Source organism: Eschrichtius robustus, chromosome 13, assembly GCF_028021215.1.
Source record: "Eschrichtius robustus isolate mEscRob2 chromosome 13, mEscRob2.pri, whole genome shotgun sequence".
Lineage (NCBI taxonomy): Eukaryota > Metazoa > Chordata > Mammalia > Artiodactyla > Eschrichtiidae > Eschrichtius > Eschrichtius robustus.
Window position 1 is genome coordinate 3548601 of NC_090836.1, and position 26366 is coordinate 3574966.

At 54.1% G+C, this 26366-nt stretch overlaps 1 protein-coding gene across 4 annotated transcripts in view; it reads left to right on the plus strand.

Moving 5' to 3' along the window:
- Positions 1-26366, plus strand: part of TSPAN9 (tetraspanin 9) — a 272676-nt gene that overhangs the window by 62034 nt on the left and 184276 nt on the right. The window contains exons 9-11 of one of the 4 annotated variants that reach the window (XM_068562156.1): positions 6338-6478; positions 7304-7456; positions 7571-12555. The exons of the other annotated variants lie outside the window; for them this stretch is intronic. Coding sequence (XP_068418257.1) covers positions 6338-6478; positions 7304-7456; positions 7571-7684 — 408 coding nt within the window. The 3' untranslated portion in view covers positions 7685-12555. Of the gene's footprint in view, positions 1-6337; positions 6479-7303; positions 7457-7570; positions 12556-26366 lie in introns of those variants that run through there. 4 annotated transcript variants of the gene reach the window in all.

Below are 26366 nucleotides of genomic sequence, written 5' to 3' on the forward strand. Positions count from 1 at the left end.
TCCTTGTGTCATATCCTATGTCTCCCTGGCCATCACTGTCCTGGCCCCTCTCATCCCGAGGATGGTGCTGACTTCTCACCCGTCACCCCTCTGAGGGCACTTTCAGGCTGTAACTCTTCTTGCGTCCTTTTCCCCGCAGAAGCCATCCTTGTTCAGATCAGCTGTCAGTCCCCTGGAATTTGTTGAATTCTCCCATCCATTTGGTCTTTTCTCCGTTTTCTTCGTGTGTGTGGTGCAGTGCGTTAAAAAAGGTCTTTGCCCTCATCCTGTCGGCTCTCTGGACGGGGAAATGTGAACTTTGCCCTCATCCTATCGGCTCTCTGGACGGGGAAATGTGAACTTGTACGGTCAGTCTCCCATTTTACCCAGAGGTCCACGAGGGCCACTGCTAATGGATCGGTAGCATTTGTTTGGAGTGCTGGGTTGAGGAAGATCTGGAGGGAGCCCTTCCTGGATTGACTGGTAATGTCTGCCATGGGTGCAGCAGGGGAGGGTAGTGTGCATTTCCTACATGTTTACCGTCCCTTTGTTTAGGTAATGAGGAGTCCTTGAAGGTTGTTGAACGGGGCATGGCCAGAGCTGTGCTTGGTTAGATGCATTAGCCATCCAGACTGACAGCTGCACTACAGACCGAGAAAGAGACCTCAGCCTCCTTAGGGCCTCAGCGGAGAGGCTGGCTTTAGAGACTGATGTACGAGGCAGGATGCCAGGCTCCCTTTTCTCAGGAAGGGCTTAAACCATCTCATTTCCCTTTTTCTTCTCCCTCTTCTCCCTTCCAGCCCTGAACATGGGAGTTGGAACCAAGTGGCTTGGTTGTCAGCAGCCGACTAGCACTGGTACCATCCGGCCAGCGGTGGCAACTCCCACCTCCTGCTGTGTGTCCAGGGAGGTTCCTGGCCTTTCCTTAGGAGAGCCTACGCCCTCTGTCGCCTGCTCCTTCCCCCACCTCCCAAGCCTGTCCAGGCTCAGCCTTGACTCGGAAGAACGCCCTTGGCTCAGCTACCCCGAGGGTTCAATTTAAGGTGACCCCTGACCAGGGAGGCCTGGCTGGCAGGAGGAGTATGGGAACACCACCCTGGTCATGGCAGATAGCATACTGGGGGCCCTTTTCACCAGCTTCAGCCTTCTTTCAGTTGGTGACAGTATTCTGTATTCTTCTAGCCACCATCCAAATGAGAGCCATCCTAGGCCCCCATTTCACAGATGGGGAGACTGAGGCATGGAGTAAGCAAGGGTCTGGCTCTGAGACCCCCAGCCTGGGCAAGCCTTGCTCCTGTAGTCCTTCTTGTGATGCACACGCTGAGGTAGGTCAAGGCAGTCGGCGGAAGGTCACCCCAGGCACTGTTCATAACCTGACTTGTATTAGCATGTTCCATCCTTGCCATACCTCTGAAGGGAGGTACAGCTGACAGCCTCGTTCCGTACAGGGGAAGGTGAGGCACAGAGAGGTGAAAGGATGTGCGGGGCAGCCCAGTTCGTAGTGGCAGAACCAGGATCAGAACCAGCCAGCCTAGCTCTGGGAGTGTGCTCGGAACCATCACCCCAGACCATCCTGCCTTGCCGGGTGGCTGGGGTCCCCCACGCGGCCCCGTGCTCCCCCTGCTCCTGGTGGAGAAGGCTCTGGATAGCCTAAAAAAGGGCCCCCAGCCCCTGAGGAAGGGCAGCTAGTGGGGGCAGGGAGAGAGCAGTCTCAGCTGTGCATTCATTGTCAAGCTGGGCACTTGGGGTTCTTGGGTCTTCTAGAGCCCAGGCTTCCCTTCCAGGAGATGGGCCGGGGTGTCCTGCCTAGAGATCAGAGCTGCAGGTGGGGAGGAGGACCAGAGGATCCTTCTCCTACCTGGCTCGCGGCCCTGGTCCTCTCCTTCCTTCTGACTCTGGGGAGGCTGGAGGTGGGGGTGAGGGGAGGAGAGGAGGTGGAGACGGTGGTGCTGGGCAACGTGATTGGGCAGGTTCCACGTCGGGCCTCTGTGCTCTGTCCACGGGCTGCGCACACAGCCCGTGCCATGCGGACCCGATAGGAGCTTGCGTTCCGAGTGGGAGAATCAGAGCAGGTCTCGCCTGCTCTGTGTGGGAGGGGGTGGGCTACCAGTGAGCCCTCCCAGCGTGTCCGGAGAGCAAGGCAGGCAGCAGAGGGCCCAGCTGGAGAGCTGTGTCCCGAGGGAGTCTCGGCTCCTCTGGGCCCTGTTTCTCCACCTGAAAAGTCAGCACTTTGTCCCGGAAGGCCTGCGAGTGGCTTGTGTCTGAGGACCCTGATGACTGGGGTCAGCTGGGGGTGGGAGGGTGGGCACGTGGGCGGCCAGGGCACCTTGGCCGTCATCCGGTCCCTCTCCTCCTGGGTGGGGAAGGTAGAGGCGCCAGGGAAGGATAGACCTGGGATGTGGGAGAGGAAGTTCTCCTGCTTGCTAACCACGGGACTTGGGGTCCTCCCAGGCAGCCCCGGCGCCCTAGCCGTCTGGAACCCTCCTCTCCTGCGCCCTGGCCTGTAGCTGGTGTGAGACTGACCACACGATTAGGAAGGGACGCTGCCAGGAGAGGACAGTGTCGCCGCACATACCCCCCTCGCCCCGCCCCAAAGCCTGGTGGTTTTCTCGTCCGGCCCCAGGCCCCGGGCACGCAGGCTGCGGAGTGGGCCAGAGCCCGCTTGGAGTGGCAGGAGGGCTTTAATGCCCCAGCACAGCCTCCTGTGCCCCTGCTGCCGATGGTACTGTTCTCTTTGGTGGGGACAGCTAGTAAGTGGTCGGCGCGCGGTCCGCCGGGACTCATCGGTTCCAGCTGGCGGTGGCATTGGGGGCAGGAGGGGCTGGGTGTCAGGCTGTGCTCCGTGGGTGTGAGATGCAGGGGCTGAGAAGCTCCCAACTCCCCCAGGACATGTGAGACCAGTAGAGGCCACCTCTGTCCTTAGGCAGTGGGAGAGGGGACTCTTACACACTGATGGCCGTGAACTCCAGTCTGCAGATTGGAAATGCCGGGCAGAGCTGGGCCGAGGCCGGGCAGGGAGGACAGTACCCCAGACCTTCCTCCGTCGAAGGGCCCTGACATTTCTCCCAGGCACATACCAGCCCATAACAATGAATCTGAGCCCCCTGGCCCCCAGGCCCGGCTGTCCCGGCTCATCTGTCAGCCACCCGATCCGCTGCACCTGTTCCAGGCCCAGCCTGTGAGCTGCCACTGCACCGCAGCTATGAATAGGGTGGAGGGCAGGGGGCCGCGGGGGTGCTCTCAGGGTGACGTGGGGGGCAGCTTTGCTCTCAGGCTGAGAAAGCAGAGACGCTGAGCGTGTGTGCGGAGGTGCTCAGACTGGGGGGTACGCAGTGGGGCTGCAGGAGGTGGTGGGTCGCAATTAGGACGGCACTGAGGATGGTGAGGGGCTGTGGAGTGTGCGCTTTTCGCTGGCCGGGGTCCCCCGGGACCAAGCAGTGGGGCCATAGGGGAGGTTCTGGGGCAGACGATGGACCGCCAACGTCCGAGAGAGATGAGACGTCTGAGACTTTCATCTCTACCCCATCTCCTTCTCTCTCTCTCTCTCTCAAGCACCAGCTCACCTGTCCTACCTGCTCCCCAACAAGTCGCACACTCCTTGAGAGCAGAGACAACACGGCAGCCTCTTTGGGCCCCCCCTGTCCTGGCCATGCTGGGCCAGGCAGGATAAACGGGCAACGGAGTTGATTGGAAGGACCAGGCGAGTGGGAGGCGATGCCAGAAGCCCCTGGAGTGTCTTTGGGCCGGGGCGGGGCTCCGAGGACTGCCAGGGGTGCAGGAGGTGGAGGTCCCCTTGTGAGCACAAGACCGTTCCTCACCCAGAGCCGCCGAGAGGTTCAACAGCCACGCGCCACTCTGTGGCAGGCACGCCGCGCGCCGGGCCTGAGCCCTGGGAGAGCTTGGTGCCCGCCTCGAGGGTGCTTACCATCTGGAAGGGGCAAGGCCAGGCCCTGCCAGCACAGGGTGGTGACGGGCACGTCCCATCCCCGCGGGGTGCTGGGCAGCTGCTACCTTGTGTGCTGGGGAGAGCCTGGAGGGGCCGTGCCAGCCCTGCCCGAGCCCGGTGCACAGTGCACGGACTCACATTTCTTCATTAACAGTTAGGTGATTGTTTTCATATCTATTAGGAGAAACAGAATCCCTGATGTCACGGATGTGACTGCTTAGAATAAGAATGAGTTGATTTGAAAGAAACCGTTAGGGGTGGAGTGGGGCGTGTGGTGAGTGGTACGTGAATAGCATCAATCAGGAGGAGGACGGCGGTGGCCGCATCTGGGAGACATCAGTTCACGTCCTGGCCTCGCCCCCTCGTCCGGGTGCCTGCCCTCCCCAGGAGCCGGGCTCCCTGCCAGCTCCTTTCCAGGCACGGTCCACGTTCCTGCCCTGCGCTTCTGTATCTCAAGCACACACAAACTGTCTGTCCCCCAGGCCTTTTTGAGGAAGTCCGACAAACTGGGTCTCCGAGGAGGGGCATGTGACTTAGTAGAGAGAACAGGAGACAGAGAGCTGGTGCTGGTGCCAGGGGCCAGGTTTCACTGCACCGCCCGTCACAGCGGCAGTTAATTCCCAGCCCACCGAAGGCCTGGCCCACCTCCGCAGGCCCCTGGGCGCCCCCTGCCCTGTTCCACGCCCACCACAGAGGGGGGAGACTGCTGCTTATTTCGGAGTTTAGTTTTCTCTTTTTCTTTTTTCTGGCCACGCCGTGCAGCTTGCGGGATCTTTGTTCCACAACCAGGGATTGAACCCAGGCCCCCAGCAGTGGAAGTGCAGAGTCCTAACCACTGGACTGCCAGGGAATTAATTCCCTGTAATTCATTTTTTTTTTCTTCCTAATGGCCCCATGAAAGCCCTTGCTGGGCACACTGAAATGTATGCCATCTAGGTCAACATGGAAACAGCCTTTATTTTCATCATAAAAGTAACACATCCTTATTCTGCTTTATGACCTGCTTTGATCTTTCTTTCCGCTCAACCATATGCTGTAGTCAGTTCACAATAGTAAATACAGGTCCCTCTCGACACGGTGTGTGGCTCTGTAGTATTTCTACTGTGCCTCAGACAGTTGCCCCCTGCCAGTCTAGAGAGTGTACTTGCTCTTGGAAAACTTCTTTCCCCAAAGGAGAGAAAAGTAACGACTTTGATGGCCAGGGGCAGAGCAGCCAGGGGCCCGGCTCTGAATCGTGCTGGAAACTTCCTGGGGTTCTGGGGCTCCCTGTAACTTTGTGCAGAAGAGTCCTTGGGGTCAGAATCCTTATCGTGGTCAGGAGCTCCCCTGCGTTTGTGGGGCTGCACTCTGGGTCCCGCTGGGCAGTGATTTGGGACGAGTTGTGTGGATGGGAGGAGAGGCTTCCCCCTAAGAGTAAGCCTTTTGCGATCCGTTTGCACACTGCTTCTGAGTCTGAAGCTGCTCTTTAGCACCCCGACTCAAATGGGGTGATTGGCTGTGGAACCCAGGTTCCGGGGTGGGGACCCCTCAATGGTTGGGGGCTTCGCCGAGGCACCAAACGGGCTCACCCAGCGTCTCTCCGCTGGGTGGGAGAAGCACCAGAGTTGGAGCCTGAGGACCCAGGGCCTGTGACTCATCCACTCTGGCCTTGGGCAAGGCCTGCGGTCGGGGAGACTGAGATCAAACTGAGGCCCCCGTCCTGCCTTGTCCCCCCTCACAGGGAGTGGGTGTGAAGTCATGAGTCTTATTACCCACTTTCCTGGGGGGGCTTCAAATCGCCCCAACACGCAGCAGGAGGCGCCCTGGACCCTGCCTTCAGGCACGAAGCAGATCAGAGGACTGGGGGCTCCCACACCAGGCTGGGGAGGGGGTTCTCTTTGGCAAAGGGGCTCGGTGAGAGGGTGCTAGCCAGACTTCTGTTGTGCACAGAGCTCTCAGGGCAATTGCAGAGGAGCCCAGCGGAAAGAGGCCGGTGCTGGGGAGATTGGTCCGGAGGCAGAACAGAGATGCAGAAGGTCAAGGGTGGCTGGGCTCGCGGTGCCCCAGAGATGGCGAGAGGCTAGCCCCCAGAGCCATTGCTGAAGGGACACCGGCAGGGCCCTAATGCTCTAAAGACCGATTTGGGGCCCCGCCTGCTGGGCTGTTGGTACCTGGTGGGCAGCAGGGCCGGGAGCTGATGCAGGCCCAGGTTCTTGCCATTGTTTGGGGCACACAACCTGACTTTACACCAAGCCTGCGTGTGGATGGACGGGAGAGCTTTCCGAGGTCCTGTGTCCACGTTTTTTCTGAGCCCCCTGATGGCGTCCTGGCCCTGGGGCCTGGTCTGTGGCCCCAGAGGCGGCCTCGGTGCCGCCCCCAACAGGGCCCCTCTGAGTTACCGCCCCTCCTTGGTCTCCCCTTGTCTCCCTCCAGGCAGACCTCAACACCAACATCGAGGATGAGGGCAGCTCCTTCTACGGGGTGTCCAGCCAGTACGAGAGTCCCGAGAACATGACCATCACCTGCTCCACCAAGGTCTGCTCCTTTGGCAAGCAGGTGGTGGAGAAGGTGGAGGTGAGCAAGCACCGCCGCTCGCCCGCCTGGGCGCCAGACCGTCGCGCCCCTGCGGCCCGGGCTTCTCACCTCTGTGCCCAGATATGTCTGAATGAATGCAGTCTGACCCTTGCCGTGCCTCATCACGGACAACCCACCTCACGTCCAACACAAGCAGAGCACCTGCCCCCCCCCATCCTGGTGGGTCTCACCTGTTGCCCGTCAGGTCGCGGGGAACCGTTCCAACACCCCAGAGCTGAGCACCCCTACAGCTCTTAACCCACGACTCCTCGGGTGGAGTCCGGGCAGCAGCGGTCTCTGAGAAGCTCTTCGAGTTAGTTATTTCCAGTGAAATTTTAATTTTGAGATCGTTGTGGACCCACGTGCAACGGTAATCCCTTCCCTAGTTCCCCCGATGGCAGCATCTTACATACCTAGAGTGGACCATTAACAACCTGGCTCTTGACGCCGATGTAGCCCACCAACCTGAGTCAGATTCCGTCCGTTTACACGCACTCATTTGTGTGCATGCCTGTGTGTGTGTGCCCAGATGTGTAGCTACACATACGTGACGGTTCCGTGGCCACAAGGTCTCTGTGGCCCATCCCCCGTGTGCGGCCGGGATTGAGCTGTCATTCCGTCCCCGTCTCCACGTCTTTAAGCTCCTTCCTCCGGTACCCGGCGTCCGGGTCACAGGGGGCGGGGAGTCCTCTGTCTCGAGGGCTCCCTGGGCTCTGCCCGTCCTTCCCACTTAAGGCTGAGCGGGTTGTGAAGCTTCCTCACGGAGCTGGCCAGGCTGGCTTTGGGCAGCGGCCTCCTAAGCCCCACTGTCCCCGGGCCCTGCAGACCGAGTACGCGCGCTACGAGAACGGCCACTACTCCTACCGCATCCACCGCTCGCCGCTCTGCGAGTACATGATCAACTTCATCCACAAGCTGAAGCACCTGCCCGAGAAGTACATGATGAACAGCGTGCTGGAGAACTTCACCATCCTGCAGGTGTGTGCGCGCAGGGGTGTGTGTGCAGGGGTGGGGGGTGAGAGTGGGCGGTGGGCAGAGGAGATGGCATGCTGTCTCCTGGGCCCCGACCCCCTCCTCCCCTCACCCCTGCAGGTGGTCACCAACAGAGACACGCAGGAGACCCTGCTGTGCGTCGCGTACGTCTTCGAGGTGTCGGCCAGTGAGCACGGGGCTCAGCACCACATCTACCGGCTGGTGAAGGAATAAGAGACCGGGGAGCAGGGAGGGGGGCAAGACATCGTGTGTGCAGGGACGTGGGGAGGGGACCCGCGGGGGCAGCCCCCCCAGAGCGCCAAGAGAGTTGCGGTCATGACGCTTCTACCCAGGAACAAACTGCCTGAACCCGCAGTGCCTAAGCCCAATAAACCCAAGATCTGTGCATCTTCAGAGGCCCCATCTGGCTGTGTGAGCCTCGGGAGGGGCTGAGGGAGCAGGGGGCTGGCTGGGAAACAGGCCGGAAGCAGCCCCGGGGTGCGGTCCTGAAGCCAAGGCCCCGGTGGACTCAGCCAGCAACGTCCAGATGCTGAAGCTCAAGATGGGACAGCCCCTGCGCTGCACTGGAGCCGCTGCCCGCCCGCTGCCGGCCGCGCTGGGAGGCCCGAGGGCGGGCGTGGGTCCTCGGCCTGTGCGTCCTGTGTGGGCACCTGGGAGTGATGGATGCATCCGCCCTGGCCACCTCTGCTGCTGCTGCCCCAGGACAGCCGACAGGGAGGCCCGGCCCAGTCCCGCGGGGTGGGTTTCGGGTGTGGAGGTGACTGAACTCTCAGGAGGTTGGAAGTGGACGCGGTCCGAGCTCTTTAGGTAGTTTTCATCCATCTCCAGGCATGGGCTCCGTGGCCACGCTGGCTGCCTGGGGGGTGTGGGTCCCAGGTCAGGGGAGCCCGAGACAGCGAGGGTGGGAGTGCAGTGGTGCAGCCAGCTTTTGAGTGTGGGTGGTGAGGCCGGAGTCACGCGGCCTCCTCTGTGGTGGTGAAGGCCAAGACAGTTGGTCAGAGGTCTGCGATGGACCAGTGGTTTCTGAGACCCCGCAGTCTGGATGGTCTGTGAGTCTCACCGCGAACCCCTCCCAGCCAAGAAGCCTGCCGGGTGCCGCCTTGGAGCAGCCCAGGCCGTCCACGCCCTCCCTAAGTCCACTCCCTACCTAAAGGTCAGGTTCTGTGCCCCCCTCCCCTCTGAGCCTGGAGGAGACCCACCGAGGGATTTCCCTGGTCATTTTCTCCTGGGAATGGGCCTCAGTCCTCGTGTGCCCTGCTCCCCGAGCTGTCTCAGCGTGAGTGTCCTTCCTCCCTGTAAAGGGGGATGGGATTAGTGAGGAGGAAAGATCTTGTCATTAAAGGGCCTGGTGCAAGATGCACTAAATACTGTAAACATTATTATCCCCTTATCCCTGCCCTTGGGGCGCTCGGGGCCCGGCTCTTTGCTGCCATCTAGTGGCCATTTGGTATCACCTTCTCTAGTGGGGAACCACAATTCCAGGAGCCTGGAGCCGAAGGGGAACAAGATTCAACCTGCAGGTGTTGTGTGTGCCCAGCACTCAGGGAGATGTATGGGGATAAGAAGCGAGTAAGACGACGTTGAGGTGTTACGGAGCGGTTAGGAGCAAGAGCTCTGGAGTCAGGCTGCTAGGATTGGAATCCTGGTGCTCAGCTACAGACTAGCTGTGTGGCCTTGGGGCAAGTTACCTAATTTCACTGTGCCTCAGTTTCCCCGTCTGTAAAATGGGTATAAAAACAGTACCTACCTCGTATATGCAGAGTGCCTAGCACCGTGCCGAGCACACAAGTGTGTTCGATACCTATGTGTTATTATTCATAGCATCTGACTCCTTTCAGTCTGAGAAGTCAGCTTGGAAAACTCTTAAGTGGGGTGAGCGGTCCTCAGAGCGACTGGAGTTCAGAGGTGGGAGGGGGCAGGGCGTGGAAGGTTCGGGGAAGAGGGGGAAATTGAGAGGGGCTGCCCCTTAAAAGAGGGGCAGTGTCTAGATAAGCAGCCTGTGGACGGCTGCTAGGCTCCATGCCAAGTTGTGTGACCCTCCTGCGTGCGGGGGCCCGGCTCTCACTTACGGATGATGTGATGTGGAAGGGGCCTTGGGGTCCCTGAGAAGCACTCACACATCCTCCTCTGGTTAGTGTCTGGTAAGGCTCTCCCGCCCTCCCCCCTCCCAGCCCCTGTTTCCGGGGCCGTCAGCATAAGGGGAGCTCGTGACGCCTGCCCTCCCAGCACGACTGAACCTTCCAGCAAGGGCTTGAGAAGCGTGTGTGAGCAGCCTCTGGGCCCTGGGACGGATGCACAAACTAGGCCCCTCATTTTGCATTGTGGGTGAGGGCTGCCAGTGCAGCCGTCGGGGCCACGTGTTGGCTGTGAGTCTTCCCTTCTCTTTAGGAACTGACCTCAGTAGCCTAAGAGAGTAACCTACTTAGAGCTGGAAAGTCCAAACCGGTCAGCCACGGAGGACACAGATGCAGGCGCCTCTCCCCGCGGTGTCGTGCAGACCACAACCTGGCCCCACCTCTCCTGCAGCCTCATCTGACACCCCCCCTGCACCCCTCCCCGCCTTTCGGCCCTGGCACCGCATGTCCCCTGGCTAGCAGGCCCTGGAGAACTGTCACTCATTCTTCAAGAGCCAGCGTGGAGCCACGTCTTCTCCCGCAGGAGGGCCGGTTGCTCCTGTCCTGGCGTGGCAGAAGCGTTCCATTCACAACCCGTCAGAGCACCTGCCACGCGTCCCTGGACACAGGGCCTGTGTCACCTCTTCCATCCTCACCCGGGGGTGCTGTGCTCTCCCCATTTTAAAGATGAGGAAAGTGGGGTCTGGAGAGGCCGGCTAACTTGCTTGGAGTCTGAATGCATTTATTCACTCGCTTAGCACATGTTTATTTAACTTCTGCTTCGTGCCAGGCGCGGGACGTACTGATGGCCGAGACGGACGGGGTCCCTGGGAGCTTGCGTTTTACTGAGGAGGGAAGACAAAGTGAGTGGGTGAAGGGCGTGCAGACTGACGGGTGCCGACAGGAGGAGAGGGCGCCGAGGCCGAGGCCTGGGGGGCGGGTGTGACGCGTGTCCCGGGGACAGCGAGGAAAGCCGCATCAGGAACCCAGAGACGCAGGCCCAGATCCGGCCCAGGCCCTGCCCCCGCGCTCGGGAAGGGCTTTGGCTTTTTCTCCGTGTGATGGGAGGTCCTGGAAGTATTTTAAGCAAGGGAGTAAGACTGTCGGGTCTGATTGTTGGGAAACAGCACTGCGTGGCCGTGGACCACAGAGCAGTGCGCGTCATTGTTTCCGAGTCTGTCTCGCCCCCTGGGCTCAGCATCTGGGTGGGGAGACTGTAGGTGCCTGCTCTGTCACTGTCTGTAATCTGAGCCCACGTCTGGATCACAGCAGGTGCCTGATGAACATTTGAAGGGTGCCCGTGTGCAAGGTGTGTGACCCGTGCCTTTTGGGCCTGGGAGGGGGTGATGAGTGGGTGTCCCCGAGCCTGCAGGATAGGACTCTGCTGACAGCATCAGGAGTCAGCAGGCGGGGACGTGGAAACAGGATGGGTGCCTGGCCGTGGGGTCCGATGACCCAGCAGACAGTGCCCCGGCGACCACCAGTGACCTTCCATAGAGTGGGGTGACCTTCTGAATGCAGCAGGAGTTTGGGAGGCGTGTGTGACGCGGCTCTGCCCTTTGGGGACTGGAGCCGGGCGTGAGGAGCGCGGGGCTGTGGGTGCGAGGTTGGGGCACCTGCTCCCTGGCCCGCCCATGGGGCTCGGGGGGCAGTGGGCAGTGGGCAGTGGAGCAGGGGGCGGGTGTCCCTTGTTAGCAGGGGTGGCGACAGCAGGGAGCCCCACCGGGACTGGGCCACCAGTGCACACCTGGGCTGCACCTGCCTGGAGGAGGGACTCAAGCTGGAGCGGGCGCGGGCTTGATTTTCCCCGGTCATCCCAGAGGTCACCGCGTTTGACCCCTGCTGACATTACTGCCGTGTCGGTCAAGACAGGAAACGAGAAGGTAACTCTGGATAAGTTGTTCTTGAGAACGGAAGCCCCGGAGCCAGGCTGCTCCAGGGCTGAGTTGGCTTCTTACAAGTCGTGTGACCTTGGGCGAGTGACTTACCCTCCGGGAACCTTTGTGACCTCGTTTGTGAAATGGGAATAAAGTGGGCTGACTGTGGGGAGGAAGAAGGTGACCGCACCTGTGAGGGGGCAGGTCCACACCTGTGAGGGGGCAGGTCCCCACCTGTGAGGGGGCAGGCCACACCTGTGAGGGGGCCGGCCCACACCTGTGAGGGGGCAGGTCCCCACCTGTGAGGGGGCAGGCCCACACCTGGCCCGCAGGGCGCAGCGGGGCAGCGACTCGGGCGAAGAGGGCCGTCCCACCCCGTCCACAGACGCTCACATGTTCACACAGCACTCACACGCTGCATGCACACACACACACTTAGACACACACACACACCCCTACGCACTGTATACACCTACACACACTCATACACTCACCACATACATACACATACCTACTCACTGTATACACACTCATACATACACACACGCACCACACATACCTACACACACAGTGTATACACATACACACGCTTACACATACACTCACATTCATACACTCATCACGTACACGGACATGCGTATACCACACACCTGCACACGCATACACTCACCACGTAGACACACACACAGACGTACACACACACACTCACTCATCATTAGAGAGACAAAAGCTCTGCTCCGATGCCCCTCAAAGGGCAGAGAGGAGGCCTCGGGGCTCCTGGTCGGGCAGACTTTCCTCCTCACTTTGGGGTCAGAAACAGGGGAGCAGGTGTTCTTCATTGAGAAAATAACTCTCGAAAGGGAGGGCCAAGCCACTCTGAATAAGAAACTGTCCAGAATTTGGTTTTTGTGTCACTTTCTGAGACAGGACGGGTGTGGTGGGCGCGCACCTTGGCGGAAGGCTGGAGCCCAGCGGGAGAAAACCGTGTCTTTGAGCTCATGGATGTCTGATACTCAACTTTAAGTTTTTTGTATTTTGCTATGTAAACCCCCTTTGTCTCCAAATCTTCAGTAAAGTCTGCTCCACACACAAAGGCCTTTGTGTGAGTGATTTCTTTGTATGGAAATGAAGGAGTCCCGGGCGCTGTTGATAGAGCACAAAACAGCTGCCGCTGCAGAGCCATCCAATCTGGACCAGGCCAGGGGCCGCCCACCCGCTGACGGCCCCTCGCGAGACAGCAAGAGAAGGGGCCGCACTCGGGGTGACGTTCCAGCCAGTCGGAGCCCTCGGGAGGACGTGCCTTGGCTGCCACCCGAGCCAGTCAATCGCCTCCTGCGAGGCTCCGGGTTCTGTGAGCGCCGCAGTTTCAGACGCAGAGTGTTAGGTGCTTAATAAGCAACAACTGGACTCACCCCCCCTGGATTTGAAGAGCCACCAAAGCAGGAGGTCCAGGCCGCGCCTGGCAGGATGTGGTCCCTGCTTTGGCCTCCTAGGAACTTGATTTTAGCCCTTGACCCGGGAGTGAGTGGGCCCACGGCACTGGCCAGCCAGAATCAGAACCGCGAGTTGCAGCGGACTGATGGGCCCAAACCCACTTTACCAGTTCACCTGAGCAGCACTGCCCCCGGGACCCGGGACGCGGGGCACGTGTGTCAGCACCTGCCCTCCGCCCGGGGGCCCTTCCTCTACAGGAAGCCGGGTCACCCGCAGACGGGGGCTGGTGAGTCTGTTCAAGCGGGGCCGTGAGTGACCTTGAAGGACCGAGTGCCGGCAGCGGTGAGAGTGTGAGGCCCCGGCTCCACCTTGGGGGCCCGAATTCTCCCATCCGAGGATCGAGGAGTCCTCTTCCCTGGGTGAGAGAGGGCTCCTCTTTTGTCACCGCGAGTCCCAGCACGTGGTGCTGAGAAGCTATGTTGCTGGTGAACATTCGGTCAGTGGGATCCCGCAAACCCACCGAGCACCTCCGTTCATCCTTGCTGGTTGTGGGTTCACGGGGGGTCGTTGTGCATCCCTGTTTAGCCTGGAGCAGGTCCCCCCAGCTCTCTCGCTCTGAGTGGTGCCCATGGGGGCCTTGCTCTACCAGTCTCATCCCAAAGGTGACGGCTGCCAGCAGCCCGACACTACGCCCTCCCCTCAGGTCAGGGAGTTGTAGGGACAGCGCTGACCGTAGGTCCTTCGTGGCGCTCAGGTTTGTGGGTAGCCCTGGCATCACAGAGGGGCTTAGGGTGTGGGATGGAGAGAGGGAAGGACGGGGAAAGGAGGGGATGGGGGGCGAGCCGGGCTGGGAGTGGCCAGCTGTCCCCCAGAGCTTGTCCTGTGGGTGCGGGGCGGCTGGCGTGGCCCACGGCGAGCATTTATTGAGCACAGACTGTATGCCAGGCATGGCTCTGAGTGTGAGCATGGCAGGTGGGACCGGGGGTGTGCAGAGGTCTTTGCTCTCACGGAATTTCTGTTCTGGTCCGAGAGACTGATGAATAGTAAGCAACAAGAAAAAGTTAAGTAAGCAGGAAAATAGCAGGAAGCAGTTAGCGCATTGACGAAAGGAAAACAGGAGGATGTCTTAGAACAGGGTTTGGCCATATCTGGCCCGCCGCCTGCTTTTGTAGAGCCTGGGAGCTAAGGATGGTTTTTATGTTTTTAAATGGTTGGAAAAAAATCCAAAGGAGACTAGCACTGTGACCTGTGACGGTGGTCTGCTGTTCAAGTCCCAGTGTCAGTAAATCGAGTGTCATTGGAACAGGTCATGGTCACTGCGACCCGGGGTCCGTGGCAGCTTTCGAGCTACGATGCAGGGCTGGGAGGTGGCGGCAGAGACCATGCTTGGCTCACGGTGGCCCTTTCCAGGAAAAGCTCCCGGACTCCTGAGTCAGGGAGTGACGGGGGGGCTTCCTCGGAGCGGGTGGCCATTGAAGGCCTCTCCGAGGTGACAGCAAGAGTAGCCACGAGACGACCCAGGGAAGCGAGCCTCCACTTTGAGGGCGCTGAGGTGGGAAGAGGGGCAGGAGGGACCGGGGTGCAGCTGGGGTAACGTCCCATCCCTATCTCATGGGCCACATCTTCATTGCTTGACCTGCGGATAGCAATGGTTTCAGGGATGTGGTTCTCCGCCCAATCTGATCTGTTTCCTCTGGGTCTGTTTTGGCCTTTGTCATTTGTGCCAGAGCCTTGGCTCAGAAGGTCACCATCGGTCGTCCGTCTCTACTTAAGACTGGCACTGACGCTCGTGGGAGACTCAGAGCAGGTGGGCAGGTGTGGGAGGCTGGCTGCATCCATGGCCACCTGGCAGGGCTCTCGTGTTAGAATGCAGATTTCTTTAGGGCAGGGCTTCCTGGCCGGGTCAGATTCCATGGAAAGGGCTCCCCCAGTTTCTTGCTGTGGAGAACAATCCGGCCACCAGCATCCTGGGAACCAAGTGGGAGAAAAGTGCCGGGGGCCCCCCCAGGGTTCAGTACGGACCCCCTGTTCTGCACGGGGCTCTAGTGTTCCACTGGACCTGGTGTCCCCCACCCTGGGGACACTCTGTGTCATCCTCTCCAAGGAAAGAACTCTCAGCTTCTGCCTGAGTAGGGAGGGGCACCCCCCAGCTGCATATGGAGTCAGGAGAGGATTTGGAGCACCACGTCTTTCTGAGCTGACTTGGAGCAGCCCTCCCGTCCCCACCTCCGCTTCCAGAGACGCCCGGCGCTGTCGGTTCTTGACTCTTGGCGAGTTCGTTGGTAGAAACCATGTTTCTTTCTGGCTGTCTCTGGGGTAAGGTTCAGCTCTCTTGGTCTGCTAAGTCAGCTGGCACCCATCCTTCTGTTTTCTGAATTTTTGTTCCTATCCTCCTGTTCTCTTTGTCCTTTAGGATTTATAGCTTTAAAAAAATCCTTATGTGGTCATCTTAGAAGGGTTTCAAGAGGGAACAAAATAGATGTATGTGTTGAATCCACCACCTTTGTCCTGACTCACTTATTTGAAATGTCGCTCTGGCTGTCATGCGAAGATGGAAAAGAGGACGGCAGGGGTGAGTGGCAGCAGGGAGACCCAGTTAGGAGGTCACTGCAAAGTCCAGGAGGGAGACGATGGTGCTCTGGACACAGGTTAGTGATGGAGAGGAAGGGAAGCCAGTGACCTTGAGATGTGTTTTGAAGATCGTCACTATGACTTCCTGAGGCTTGGGTACAGGGAGGGCGGGAAAGTGAGGAAGCAAGATTAACTCCTAGTTTCCTGGCTCAAGTCACATGTTTACTGTGGTGGGAGAGGCTTGGGGAGGAGCAAGTATGTGGGTGGAGATCAGAGCTGAGTTGAGATCCCTGTTAGACCTCTGAGTGGAGGCTTCCATAGCAGCTGCCTGTGTGATTCTGGAATGAAGGGGAGAGGTCAGGGCTCGGTCTAGGATTCACTGGCACCTGGATTGGTATTTTAAGCCCTTGAGACTAGATGAGATCACTTAGGAGGAGAGGAGGTGTCCCCAGGACTGCCCTGAGTCCTTCCAACGTTGAAGGGGAGAGGAGAGGGGAGAGTGGTTTTCTTCTCAGTAGTAGAGAAGAAAGCATTTCCAGGGCAGCGGTGAAATGCTACTGGCGCGTAGATTAAGGTGAAGACAGAGAAATTACCATTTGTGACAGAGACACCCTGGTTTCCCCTTCTTCCTGAGTAATAGGATTCCCCCATTTTTTAGCTGGGCACATGGTCACTCAGAATAAAAGCCATATTTCCTAGTCTCCCTTGCAGCTAGATGTGGCTTTGTGACTAAGTTTGACCAATGGAGGTAACCAGAGCTGCAGTTTCCAGAAGTGTCCTAATAGGGAGAGGGCACGCTCTTCTTCACCTCTCCTTCTTTTCAGTTGACTGGGGTGTGATGTAATGGCTGGATTTCCTGCAGCCATTTTGGACTCTGAGATGACCTTAGGAATGGAAGTTACCCGTGGTAAGGCAACGAGATCAAAGGCTCTTGGGTCTTTGATTCCATGGACCACCATTACAGCTCTGGACAGATTTTATATGAGAGAGAAATAAACTATATCTTCTTTAAGTCACTTGTATTTTGTGTTTTTTTTTTTGTAATTTGCAGCCAGACTTATTTCTCACCGATACATCATGGGATCTGGCGATAAACACAGAGGCAGAGTGTCTGAAGCATGGACAGACAGCTGTAACAACAACAACAGTAATAATCCCACCCCTGACTCTTTATAGCACTTTTCAGTTTCCAGAGCACTTTCAAACCCACTGTCTTGCTTGATGTTTGTAGCTGCTCTGTGATGCTGTAGACATTTTCTTCCTAGATGAAGGGACTGAGGCTCAGAGGAATCACTCATGTCACCTGGTTACTACATCGCAGATCGTGTACTTCGACCTGGATTCTGTGGCCCCTCATCGGTGCTGGTGACCGTAGGTGGACAGTTGGTTGTGAATGTGTAGGAGGTTCTGCCCCAGAGCTTGCCTGGTGCTGGGCAGAGAGCTGGGAGCTGGCCCCGAAGGCCCCGGGAGACACTGGCCTTCAAGGGCAGCAATGAAAGCTTTCTCACTTCTCGGGGAAAATGTGTCTATTTCCACAGGGGTAGAGACTGTGCCGGATAATTAGAGAAGTAAAGATCAGACAACCACCAACACTGGAGCGAAATGTGTTTGCCAGCTGGCGGGCGAGCAAGCCCATTTTGGAAGCATTTGGGTAGCAGTCAGACGTTCAGAGCAAGAGTCTGCCGAGCGTCCTCTGACTGTGGAAATGTTTTCTCGGTATCAAAGGGGATCTGCTTCTCTTTGCAGCCTCCCTTCCAGAGGCCGAGCCCAGCACTTTTGAAGTTGGGCACGATTCTCTCCTTCTGCTTTTCCTCTTTGGTCATTACTTTGCTGACTTCTTTCCAATTTCTCTCTCTAAATCCCCACTGATCCTGATGTAGACCCTTTGTGGCGGGTGTATGCCTCTGATCGCTTGGAGATTGTTGGGGAGATACAGACTTTAAGCTGATTATGGGTTTGCACTTTCCAAAGGGTTTGTGAAGATGAGATGACTTTCAAGTGACTTGCTCGAGGTTATGTAGGGAAGTGCAAGCTGGAACTTGAAGCCAGCCTTGGGACTTGTAAGACCACACGCTGCCTCCTAGAAAACCAAGAGCCCCTGGGAAATGCCGTTCTGTCCATCACACACAGGGCCCCCTTTAATTTTTTTTTTAATTTATTTATTTTACTTATTGATTATTTTGGCTGCGTTGGGTCTTGGTTGCTACGCATGGGCTTTCTCTAGTTGCGGCAAGTGGGGGCTACTCTTCGTTGCGGTGCGCGGGCTTCTCATTGCAGTGGCTTCTCTTGTTGCGGAGCAGAGGCTCTAGGCGCGCGGGCTTCAGTAGTTGTGGCACGTGGGCTCAGTAGTTGTGGCTCGCGAGCTCTAGAGCGCAGGCTCAGTAGTTGTGGCGCATGGGCTTAGCTGCTCCGCGGCATGTGGGATCTCCCCGGACCAGGGCTCGAACCCGTGTCCCCTGCATTGGCAGGCGGATTCTTAACCACTGCGCCACCAGGGAAGTCCCTGACCCTCCCCAGCCCCGCTGCTGGAGGCACATTAAAGCGAGCCTCACATGCCTGCTCTGGGGAACGGCCCAGCCCCTCCCCATGTACCACAGGCCCACTTGCCCTTCCCCTTCGTCTCACTGAATCTTGGATTCCTGGCCGTGGTCCCTGGCTTTGATATTTGCTGCTGCTGCCTCGGACTTGGCAACTCATCACATTCCCCTTGTAGCTTTTTGGGCCTCGGGTTTTCTCGTTCACCCCGTGCTCTGTTCCTGCCTCTGGTCCGTGTCCTCTCTCGGTCTTGAGTGAGGAGCGCCCTGCCCCTGGCCTGGGCCGGAGATGGAAGCGGCATTCGGATAGCACTGTGGCCAGGGGCCTAAGAAGACCCACATCCTGCTCTGGGTCACAGTTATTCCCCCTCGAGGGAGAGAGATGCCTGCGAGAGGCTCAGCCAGGCACGTACCACTGTCTTTATCAGGTGAGACTTGGACCCCAATGTCGAATTCTCGAAGGGTTGGCCTGAACGCCTACAACCCAAACAGGCCTCATTTATCCCATAAGTAATTTCTGAGCACCTAGGATGTGTCTGGCACGGTTCTGGCTCCTGGGGATGCAGCAGTGAATAGAATCAAAGTCCAGGTCCTGGGAGAGCTTACACGCTAGTGGGGGAATCACACGACAAATAAACAAAACTGCGCCAGGCCTCCTGTTCGGTTTATCCCCTCTCCCACCACAGCCGTACCCAGACAGTCTGGGGTATGATCTCTGTGAATCGGGGAGTGCAAGAGTCAAGGGCAACGGAGGGCATTTGCCTCCAGGTCTCCTTAGAGGAGACAGTGGCTCCCCGCTCCCGCTACCGTATGACAGCAAGACCGCTTGTCCCATCCACAGAGAGAGAGACGTGGCCGATCCGGCTGCGGGAGCAGCGTTGGCCTTTGGTAACTGGGACCCCGGAAAAGAGCCATATCCACGTGTGCTCACATGGAGAAAGCATGCCCTTCTGGCTCAAAGTGTGGTTCCTGTGCATCCCCGGAACCCACAGACTCTCACCCCACTCACCCGTCCTACTGGAATCAAAATCTGCAGGTGATTCCTATGCACAGCAAAGTGTGAGAAGCAACAGGCTAGGTTTTTTGACCAGGTGCAGAGAAAAGCTGCGCCCCCAACCTGGTACCAATCTGTGATCATCCCTCCTGCTTGGAGGTGGAGCAGGTGATGGGCTTCCTCCCCTGGCAAAGGGATGCATTTGAGCAACAAACTCATCATTGTTTGATTTAGTTACTATAAATAAAATAATATCAATAAAAATAGAACATAAACATTAACTTCAAAAAAGGTGCTTCCTTTTCATTTGACGTAATATTTTCAACTGTCAAAATTTCAACAAATAAATATCATTCTATACCTTTGTATTAGTTTATAAACTACTAAGTCACTATCAGTTGAGTTTTTAATGTCTGAGGGGAACTTTTATGCATGGAAAAGAATACTTCATGTTATTTGTGTATTTTAAGTTTTTTTAATTGATTAAAGTTGTAAAATTTAAAGCCTGATTTTGTTAAGTTCAACTTGTAAATCTTGCTATTTGGTTCAGAAAGCTAGTAATTTTTTTGTTAAATCTCTTTTTCTTTCATTAATGTTCAGTTACCTCACAAATTCTCTAAACATTTACTCTCACAAACTGGATTAATTAAATTAGCTTAGACTATTTAAACTATAATTAAGCGCTTCAAATATCTAACAAGGCAGACTTATAAATCTAACAAAATCTTAGACACTAAGCATTTAACACTAAGAACTTAAACACTATTCACGAAACGTAATAAGTCTCAACTTACAGATCTAATCGGATTTATTTAGGTGTTTAACCTTCACACTTAATCCACCTTAGTATTAAACTAGCATCACAAGTCGAATATATCACATACTTTTATACTTTTCCAACACTGTAAACAGCAGGTAAAAATTGTTCACTTTAAAATGGTTCATGGTTAATTTCATGTTATGTGAATTTTTTAAAAGAATTTAAATTTTCAATTATATTTTTAGGGAATTCCCTAGTGCTCCAGTGGTTAAGACTCCATGCTTTCACTGCCGAGGCCGTGGGTTCAGCCCCTGGCTGGGGAACTAAGATCCCGCAAGCTGCACGGTGCAGCCAACCAACAGCAACAAAAAATAAATTATATTTTTAAACTTACTCTCCAAACCCAGATAAAATATAAATTAAATTACCCTAATGGTTACAATAATTAACTGTTACATCCTTAAACCTATCACAAAAGTTTTAATACATATTTGTGTCATATTTATATTTATTTTCAAGCCTCTATCTAAACAAAACAAGCAGAATCAGCCTCACAGGTGTGCTGAGATGACTACAGTGAAGGTTTAGGATTTGGATACACTTTACACTTTGTGGTTATAAGCTCCGTATTTGGAGCTGCCATACTGTTACAGATAGGGAGACTCGCCCACCTGGAGACTGGTGAGGCTGGGAGAGGGGTCTGGATGTCACCCAGCCTGGCAATTATCTGTGGGAGTGGCTTCTTGCAGTCAAATTTTGCCTGCCACGATAACAAAATTCCTAAAACCCTCATCTTAAAAAAAAAAAAAAAGACACCCCAGTGCCTCCTTCACCCCTGAGTGTCTCACTGCCTGGAGAAAAGCACAAGAAATTCACAGCTTAATTATTAACCAGCACTCGGCTATGGTGTGCACATTGCTGGAATAGTTGACATTTTTGGGAACTCACGTACACCTTTTTTTAGTGCAATCTGTATTCAGTATCATTAGGGACTCGGGCTTTTTGTAAGTTTTGATTCCTTTCTGATACTCAGGTCGCCAGCTTTGCCTTGTTTTGCTGTGTCCCTTTTCCTTTTCACACTACCTCACGTGTCCTTTGAAATGCTGTGCTCTGGCCTCATCTAGCAGACTTAGGCGTGCTTTGACTTTCCTGCCCCGAGGCGTGGAATCTGCTGCTCTCCGGGGAGCCCTGGTTTCTTTAAGCGGTGAATGTTATAAGTGACCAATATCTGGGCACTCGTGGCGCAGATCACGTTATCCACGTGGGAACAGAGGGAGGACTCTCCACTCCTAGTCCGCTCCAGTGAGAGAGCCGGAAAGTGAGTTCACATGGATGTGTCCAGTAACCTCCAACCTTGCTCTGTCCTTTAGAAAATATACTTTAGATGTAAGAGCTTCTCATTTGATTTCCCCCCTTTAAATTACCAGCTTTTAGCGACCAGCTGCTGCTTCTTCTTTAATGTCATGCTATACATATTTTAATTATAATATAATGAATTTTTTAATGTCACACGTGGATGTACATCAGCTTGGATCCTGGACGTCCTGGCTAGGGCTGCAGGTGCGCCCCCCTTCACTTTTACGATCCTCCTGTCTTATCAACCGCCATCCTCTGGGCATTTTATTGACAGTCACACAATTTCATCTCTTGCTACCTTATGGAATTCACTAGGCTGGGTTCCAATTTCAAAGCATCAGCTTGGATGCTGTCCTTTCTCCTTTGCCTTCTGGCTCTCCTCGGCCTTTTATGCTGGAGATGGGCTGTCATTTTCTTTCTCCCTGTTATCTTCAAGACTCCTCTCTCAGGTTGTCTCAGTGTGTGCACCTCAGCCATCTGCTTTTTAAGGAGGTCAGCCTTTGGGAGGAAATAAAATCAATACATACTTAACAAAGTTAACCTATTTGACACAACATATTTTTGTAGGTAAGCAGATTTCTTCTTCATAGTCCGTATGATGGAAGAAGGCAGAGAACCCAATTTCCATCAAAGTCTAAGCCCCTCTCCCCAATATCCCATCCATCCCCAGCCAGACCCTTGCCCTCCAGTGCACGCCACTTTGCCTTCACCCAGCTGCCACCTCCATCCAGCACACTGCACCGCAGTGCCCAGCCAACGCCCCGAATCCCCTTCCCTTCTGGGAGGACAGACCCCAAGGTGTCCCCCAATCCCTGACTCCTGGTGTTCACGCCTCCCCTTGAGCTCACGCACCTGTGACTTGCTTCTAATGAAGAGACCAAGTTTCTATACTTCACTTCTATAATTCCTTCCCTCCTTCTATGGGAACGTCTACTAGTTGTGGTCTCTTATCTTTCCCATATATTCAACCTCTTTGTCTCAACTGGATCCCCCCCGTAAGCTTTTAAATATATATGTATACGTATATTCTGCCCCATTTTCCCTTTCTTCTCCTTCTGGGACTCCAATTACCCATATATTAGACATTTTGATATTATCCCACAGATTCCTGTCACTCTACCATCTTTTTCCTTTCTGATTTTTTTTCCTTTCTTTCAGATTCATTACTTCCTATTGATCTATCTTCAAGTTCATGTTCTCTTTCCCCTGGATCTTCATTTAGCTATTAAGCCCACGCAGTGAATTATTTTTATTCCAGGTATTTAGTTCTAAAATTTCCATTTGGTTCCCTTTTATATTTTCTACTTTGGTTTTCTGCTGTGGTTTCCTATCTGTTCTTTTATTATAAATGCATTTTTCTTTATACCCTTGAACACAGTTATAATAGCTACTTTAAAATCCTTGTCTAATAATTCCAGCATCTGAGTTATCTTGGGATTGGCCTCTGTTTGTTTTTCCCTTGAGAATGGGTCACATTTCCCTGGTTCTTTGTACGCCGAGAATTTTGGGTTATATCCTGAATATTTTGAAGGTTATTTTGAGGAGGCCCTGGATTCTATTTTATCCCTTAGAAAAGCATTGATATTTTCCTTTGACAGGTAATTAACTTGGGTATAGTCAAACTACAAACATTGTCTTCCTTGTAGCAGGCAACTGCTCAAGTCTCAGTTTGGTTCTCTTATCTTTGCCAGGATTCCTTTCATTTTTCCTGCTCAGATGTGGTTCAGGCATGAGTCGGAGACTTGGGCAAAGTTTGTTATACAGAGAATTCTGGGTTCCTCTTCTCTGGCTCTCTCCTTCCCAGGACTCACGCCTCACTCTTCAGCAACCTTAATTGCTCTGGGCTCCATCCTCTGGTTCTTCCTGCCAGAAAGACAGTGGGTTTTCTGTTGCAACTTTATCCGTCTTATGCTGCAGAGTGACTGTGGCCAACACAGGGAAAAAAATTTTTTTTACTGAGAAATCACCTCATGCCAGTTGCTTCATCCACGTTTTGAATCCCCTCCAAAATCTCCCTGCTTGGGTTCCCTTTCCAGAGCTCTCAGGTAGTTGGGTTTGGGGGTGGTGGGCGTTGTTTGGGTTTTGTTTGTTGGGTTTTTTTTTTTTTTTTTGGCTTTGTTTTTTTGTATGTTGTCCAGAGTAGATAGATATTACTTGTGGGAGGTTTGCTCTATTAGGACCTGATTCTTTTACACCAGAAGTAGGACTCTTCCCGCAAGGTTTTACAGAGGCTCAATTCTCCCATTAAATTCCCCAAACCCTCCCATGCTCTACAACCTCCTTCAGCCACCTGCCCTGTGTCTCTTCCCTGTGGGAAGAAGCCTATTTTGGGAAGAATTGTCTCACTATCTCCCTCTCTCAGCCTCCATCCCACTCTCAACTCTCTCCAGCACAGCTTCTGCCTCGTCATTGCAAAGAAATGGCTTTTGCCAAGACCCCCAGGGACCTTAAACTCACTATAGCTGATGGGTATTTTTTGGTTTTTTTTGGCTGCATCACACAGTGTGTGAGATCTTAGTTCCCCGACTAGGGATCAAACCTGGGCCGTGGCAGTGAAAGTGCCAAGTACTAACCACTGGATTGCCAGGGAAATCCCTGATGGGTACTTATTAACCCTCATCTTCCTTGAACTCACCGTCTACCCCCTCAGTCTAGTCCTCTTCCCTTCTTGCCTATGTCCGTGATGGCTCCACCAACCGTCCTGTGAGGCTGGCCAGAAACCTGACCGTCATTCTCAACAGCTTCCCCCTCCCTGCCCCCAGTCCTTCAGATCCACTCCGTGCATGTCGCTTTCTGCCTCTCTCAAGGTCTCTCTCAAGTCTATCCACATCCCTCCTTTGTTACCACCACCAACTAGACCAAGCTAACTTCACCTCGTGCCTAGACCACTGCTAAAGCCTCCTGCTCCCCTCCAGCCAGAGGGAAAGTCTCAAAATGCAAATCTGATCCTGTCTGAAAGGCTTCACTGATGACTTACTTATCTTCGGACATACGTGCACGTCAAAATCCTTCGCGTGACCCAGCATAGTCTGCTGCCTATGTGATGCTTTGCCCTAACCCTGCACAACTCCCTTGTCCCAGACACATTACATTTCCTGTGCTGTGGCCAATTCACGTTTGGGTTTAATGCTTTTAACTGGACAGTCCTTTCACATGTGATTGTGGTCTGCAGGGCAGAATTTAAAGTGTGGTTTTAAATCGTGGAACTGTCCTTGGAAAGCATACAGAACTATTCGAAGATCATTAAGAAAGTTGAAACAAATGTGGCCATACAAATGTATGGTTATTAGTGTTACATTTATTGATTCCAACAAACCAGCAAATTCCTCAGGCGCTCTGCACACTGTTCAGATAGCTGGTGTCCATGTGGCGCGTGCACACACACACACACACACACACACACTGGCGGACAGTTACCATGTGCTTCTCAGTACGCCACATCAGGTGGACAAATGCCAACAGCTTTAGCTCACCTGAAGGCCTTCTGCAGGGGTGATCTGCTTTTCTTGGCCTCTGTACCTTCTGTCTGATTTCACAGTGTTGCCTGTGCCTTTCCGTCTTTACAGAGTACATGCTGACCACCAGGAATTCCAGCAGAGAAGCTGCACTTCTTCACACAGGGGCTGACCGAGACTTTGTAGAACCTAGGCAGCTCCAGACCAACCCTGCTCTAGAAGTGCATGCTTTCTGCAGGCATCGACCCACCTTGGGTCACACACGCCTGTGTGCATACCCACTCCGAATTATGTGTATATTTTACGCTAGTGATTTTGGTCAGTCTCTTTCAGTTTTTCATACCTGAGAACTCGGATCCAAGCCACTCTCGCCCCTACAACACATCTGAAGATAGCCCGGAGTCTGAAGGCCCTAATTTGGTCCAAGGGTTGGCAAACTATGGCCTGATGCCTGTTTTTGTAAATAAAGCTTTAGTGGGACACAGTCATGCTCGCTCACTCCGTGTTGTCTACGGCTGAGTTTCGTACTACAGTGGAAGAGTTGGGTACTTGCAGCAGAGACCGTATGGCCTGCAAAGCCTAAAATATTTAGTATCTGGCCCTTTACAGAAGAAGTTCGCAGACCTCTGACTGTCTATGTTTTCTAACTGCTTCAGTGACAATCAATAACAAAGTAGAGTTGCCAGATTCAGCAGTTAAAAATACAGGACACTCAGATAAACAACGAAATTTCAGATAAGTGATGAATATTTTCTTTAGAATAAGCATGTCCCAAATATCACCTGGCAACCTTCTAACAAAGGCTTGTACAAGACGCCTGTGGTCTAAGGCTCCCTCAGTCCTGCCACCCCTGCCTCACTTTAGCTTTGGAAGAGAAAGAAGTTGAAGGAAGGAAGTGCCCTGGGGATGATCTGCATTCTTTACAAGAGAGCGTGAAAAGGAAGCAGAAGAAAGTCGTTGGTCACTTCTGCCTTCTTCACTGTAAGAGCTTTGGGAGGTTTGGGTTTGGGTCCCCTGGGGGCAGCTGGCAGGCTGCAGTGACCAGTAACCATTCTTCACATTTCATGAGCAAATGTTGAAGGGGATGGGGAGGGAAGGAGCTGTTTCATTTTTCATGCTGGAAAGTGTTTCTTTAAATGAGCAGCTCCACTGTGCATTTAATGGATGGTTTATACATTTTCTTGTTGTCTGGTTTAATGTCCTGATTTTAATCCCTGGTAGATGCAGAAACTACCACTCTTTCCTGGTAGATGTGGAAATAGACCTCCTGGTACACTCTGCCTGTTTTTTTTTTTTTTTTTTTAAGTCTTTATTGATTTTTTTACTATGTTGCTTCTGTTTTATGTTTTGGTTTTTTGGCCTCGAGGCATGTGGGACCTTAGTTCCCTGACCAGGGATCGAACCTGCACCCCCTGCATTGGAAGGCGAAGTCTTAACCACTGACCGCCAGGGAATTCCCTACACTCTGCCTCTTACTGTCCCTTTGTATCATCTCTATGTCAGAGGGGTGGTTGAAGTCATCTTAGATGGGAGATACCTCTGAAGTAGCATCTAGCTGATGGAAACTGGATGAGGAGACAGTCCTGTGCCCATTTCCCAGCTAAATGACCTGGAGGACATTACCTAACCCTTCTGAGCCTCACTTTCCCCCTCTGTAAAGTGGAAGGATGAAGGCAGCCCCTACATCATGGAGCTGTTATGAGGATTCAACGAATCAGAACACGTGAAGGACTTAGAACCGTGCCTGGCACACAGCACTTGGTGAATGTTAGCTGTTGTTCTTTGCTTTACCTGCTGACT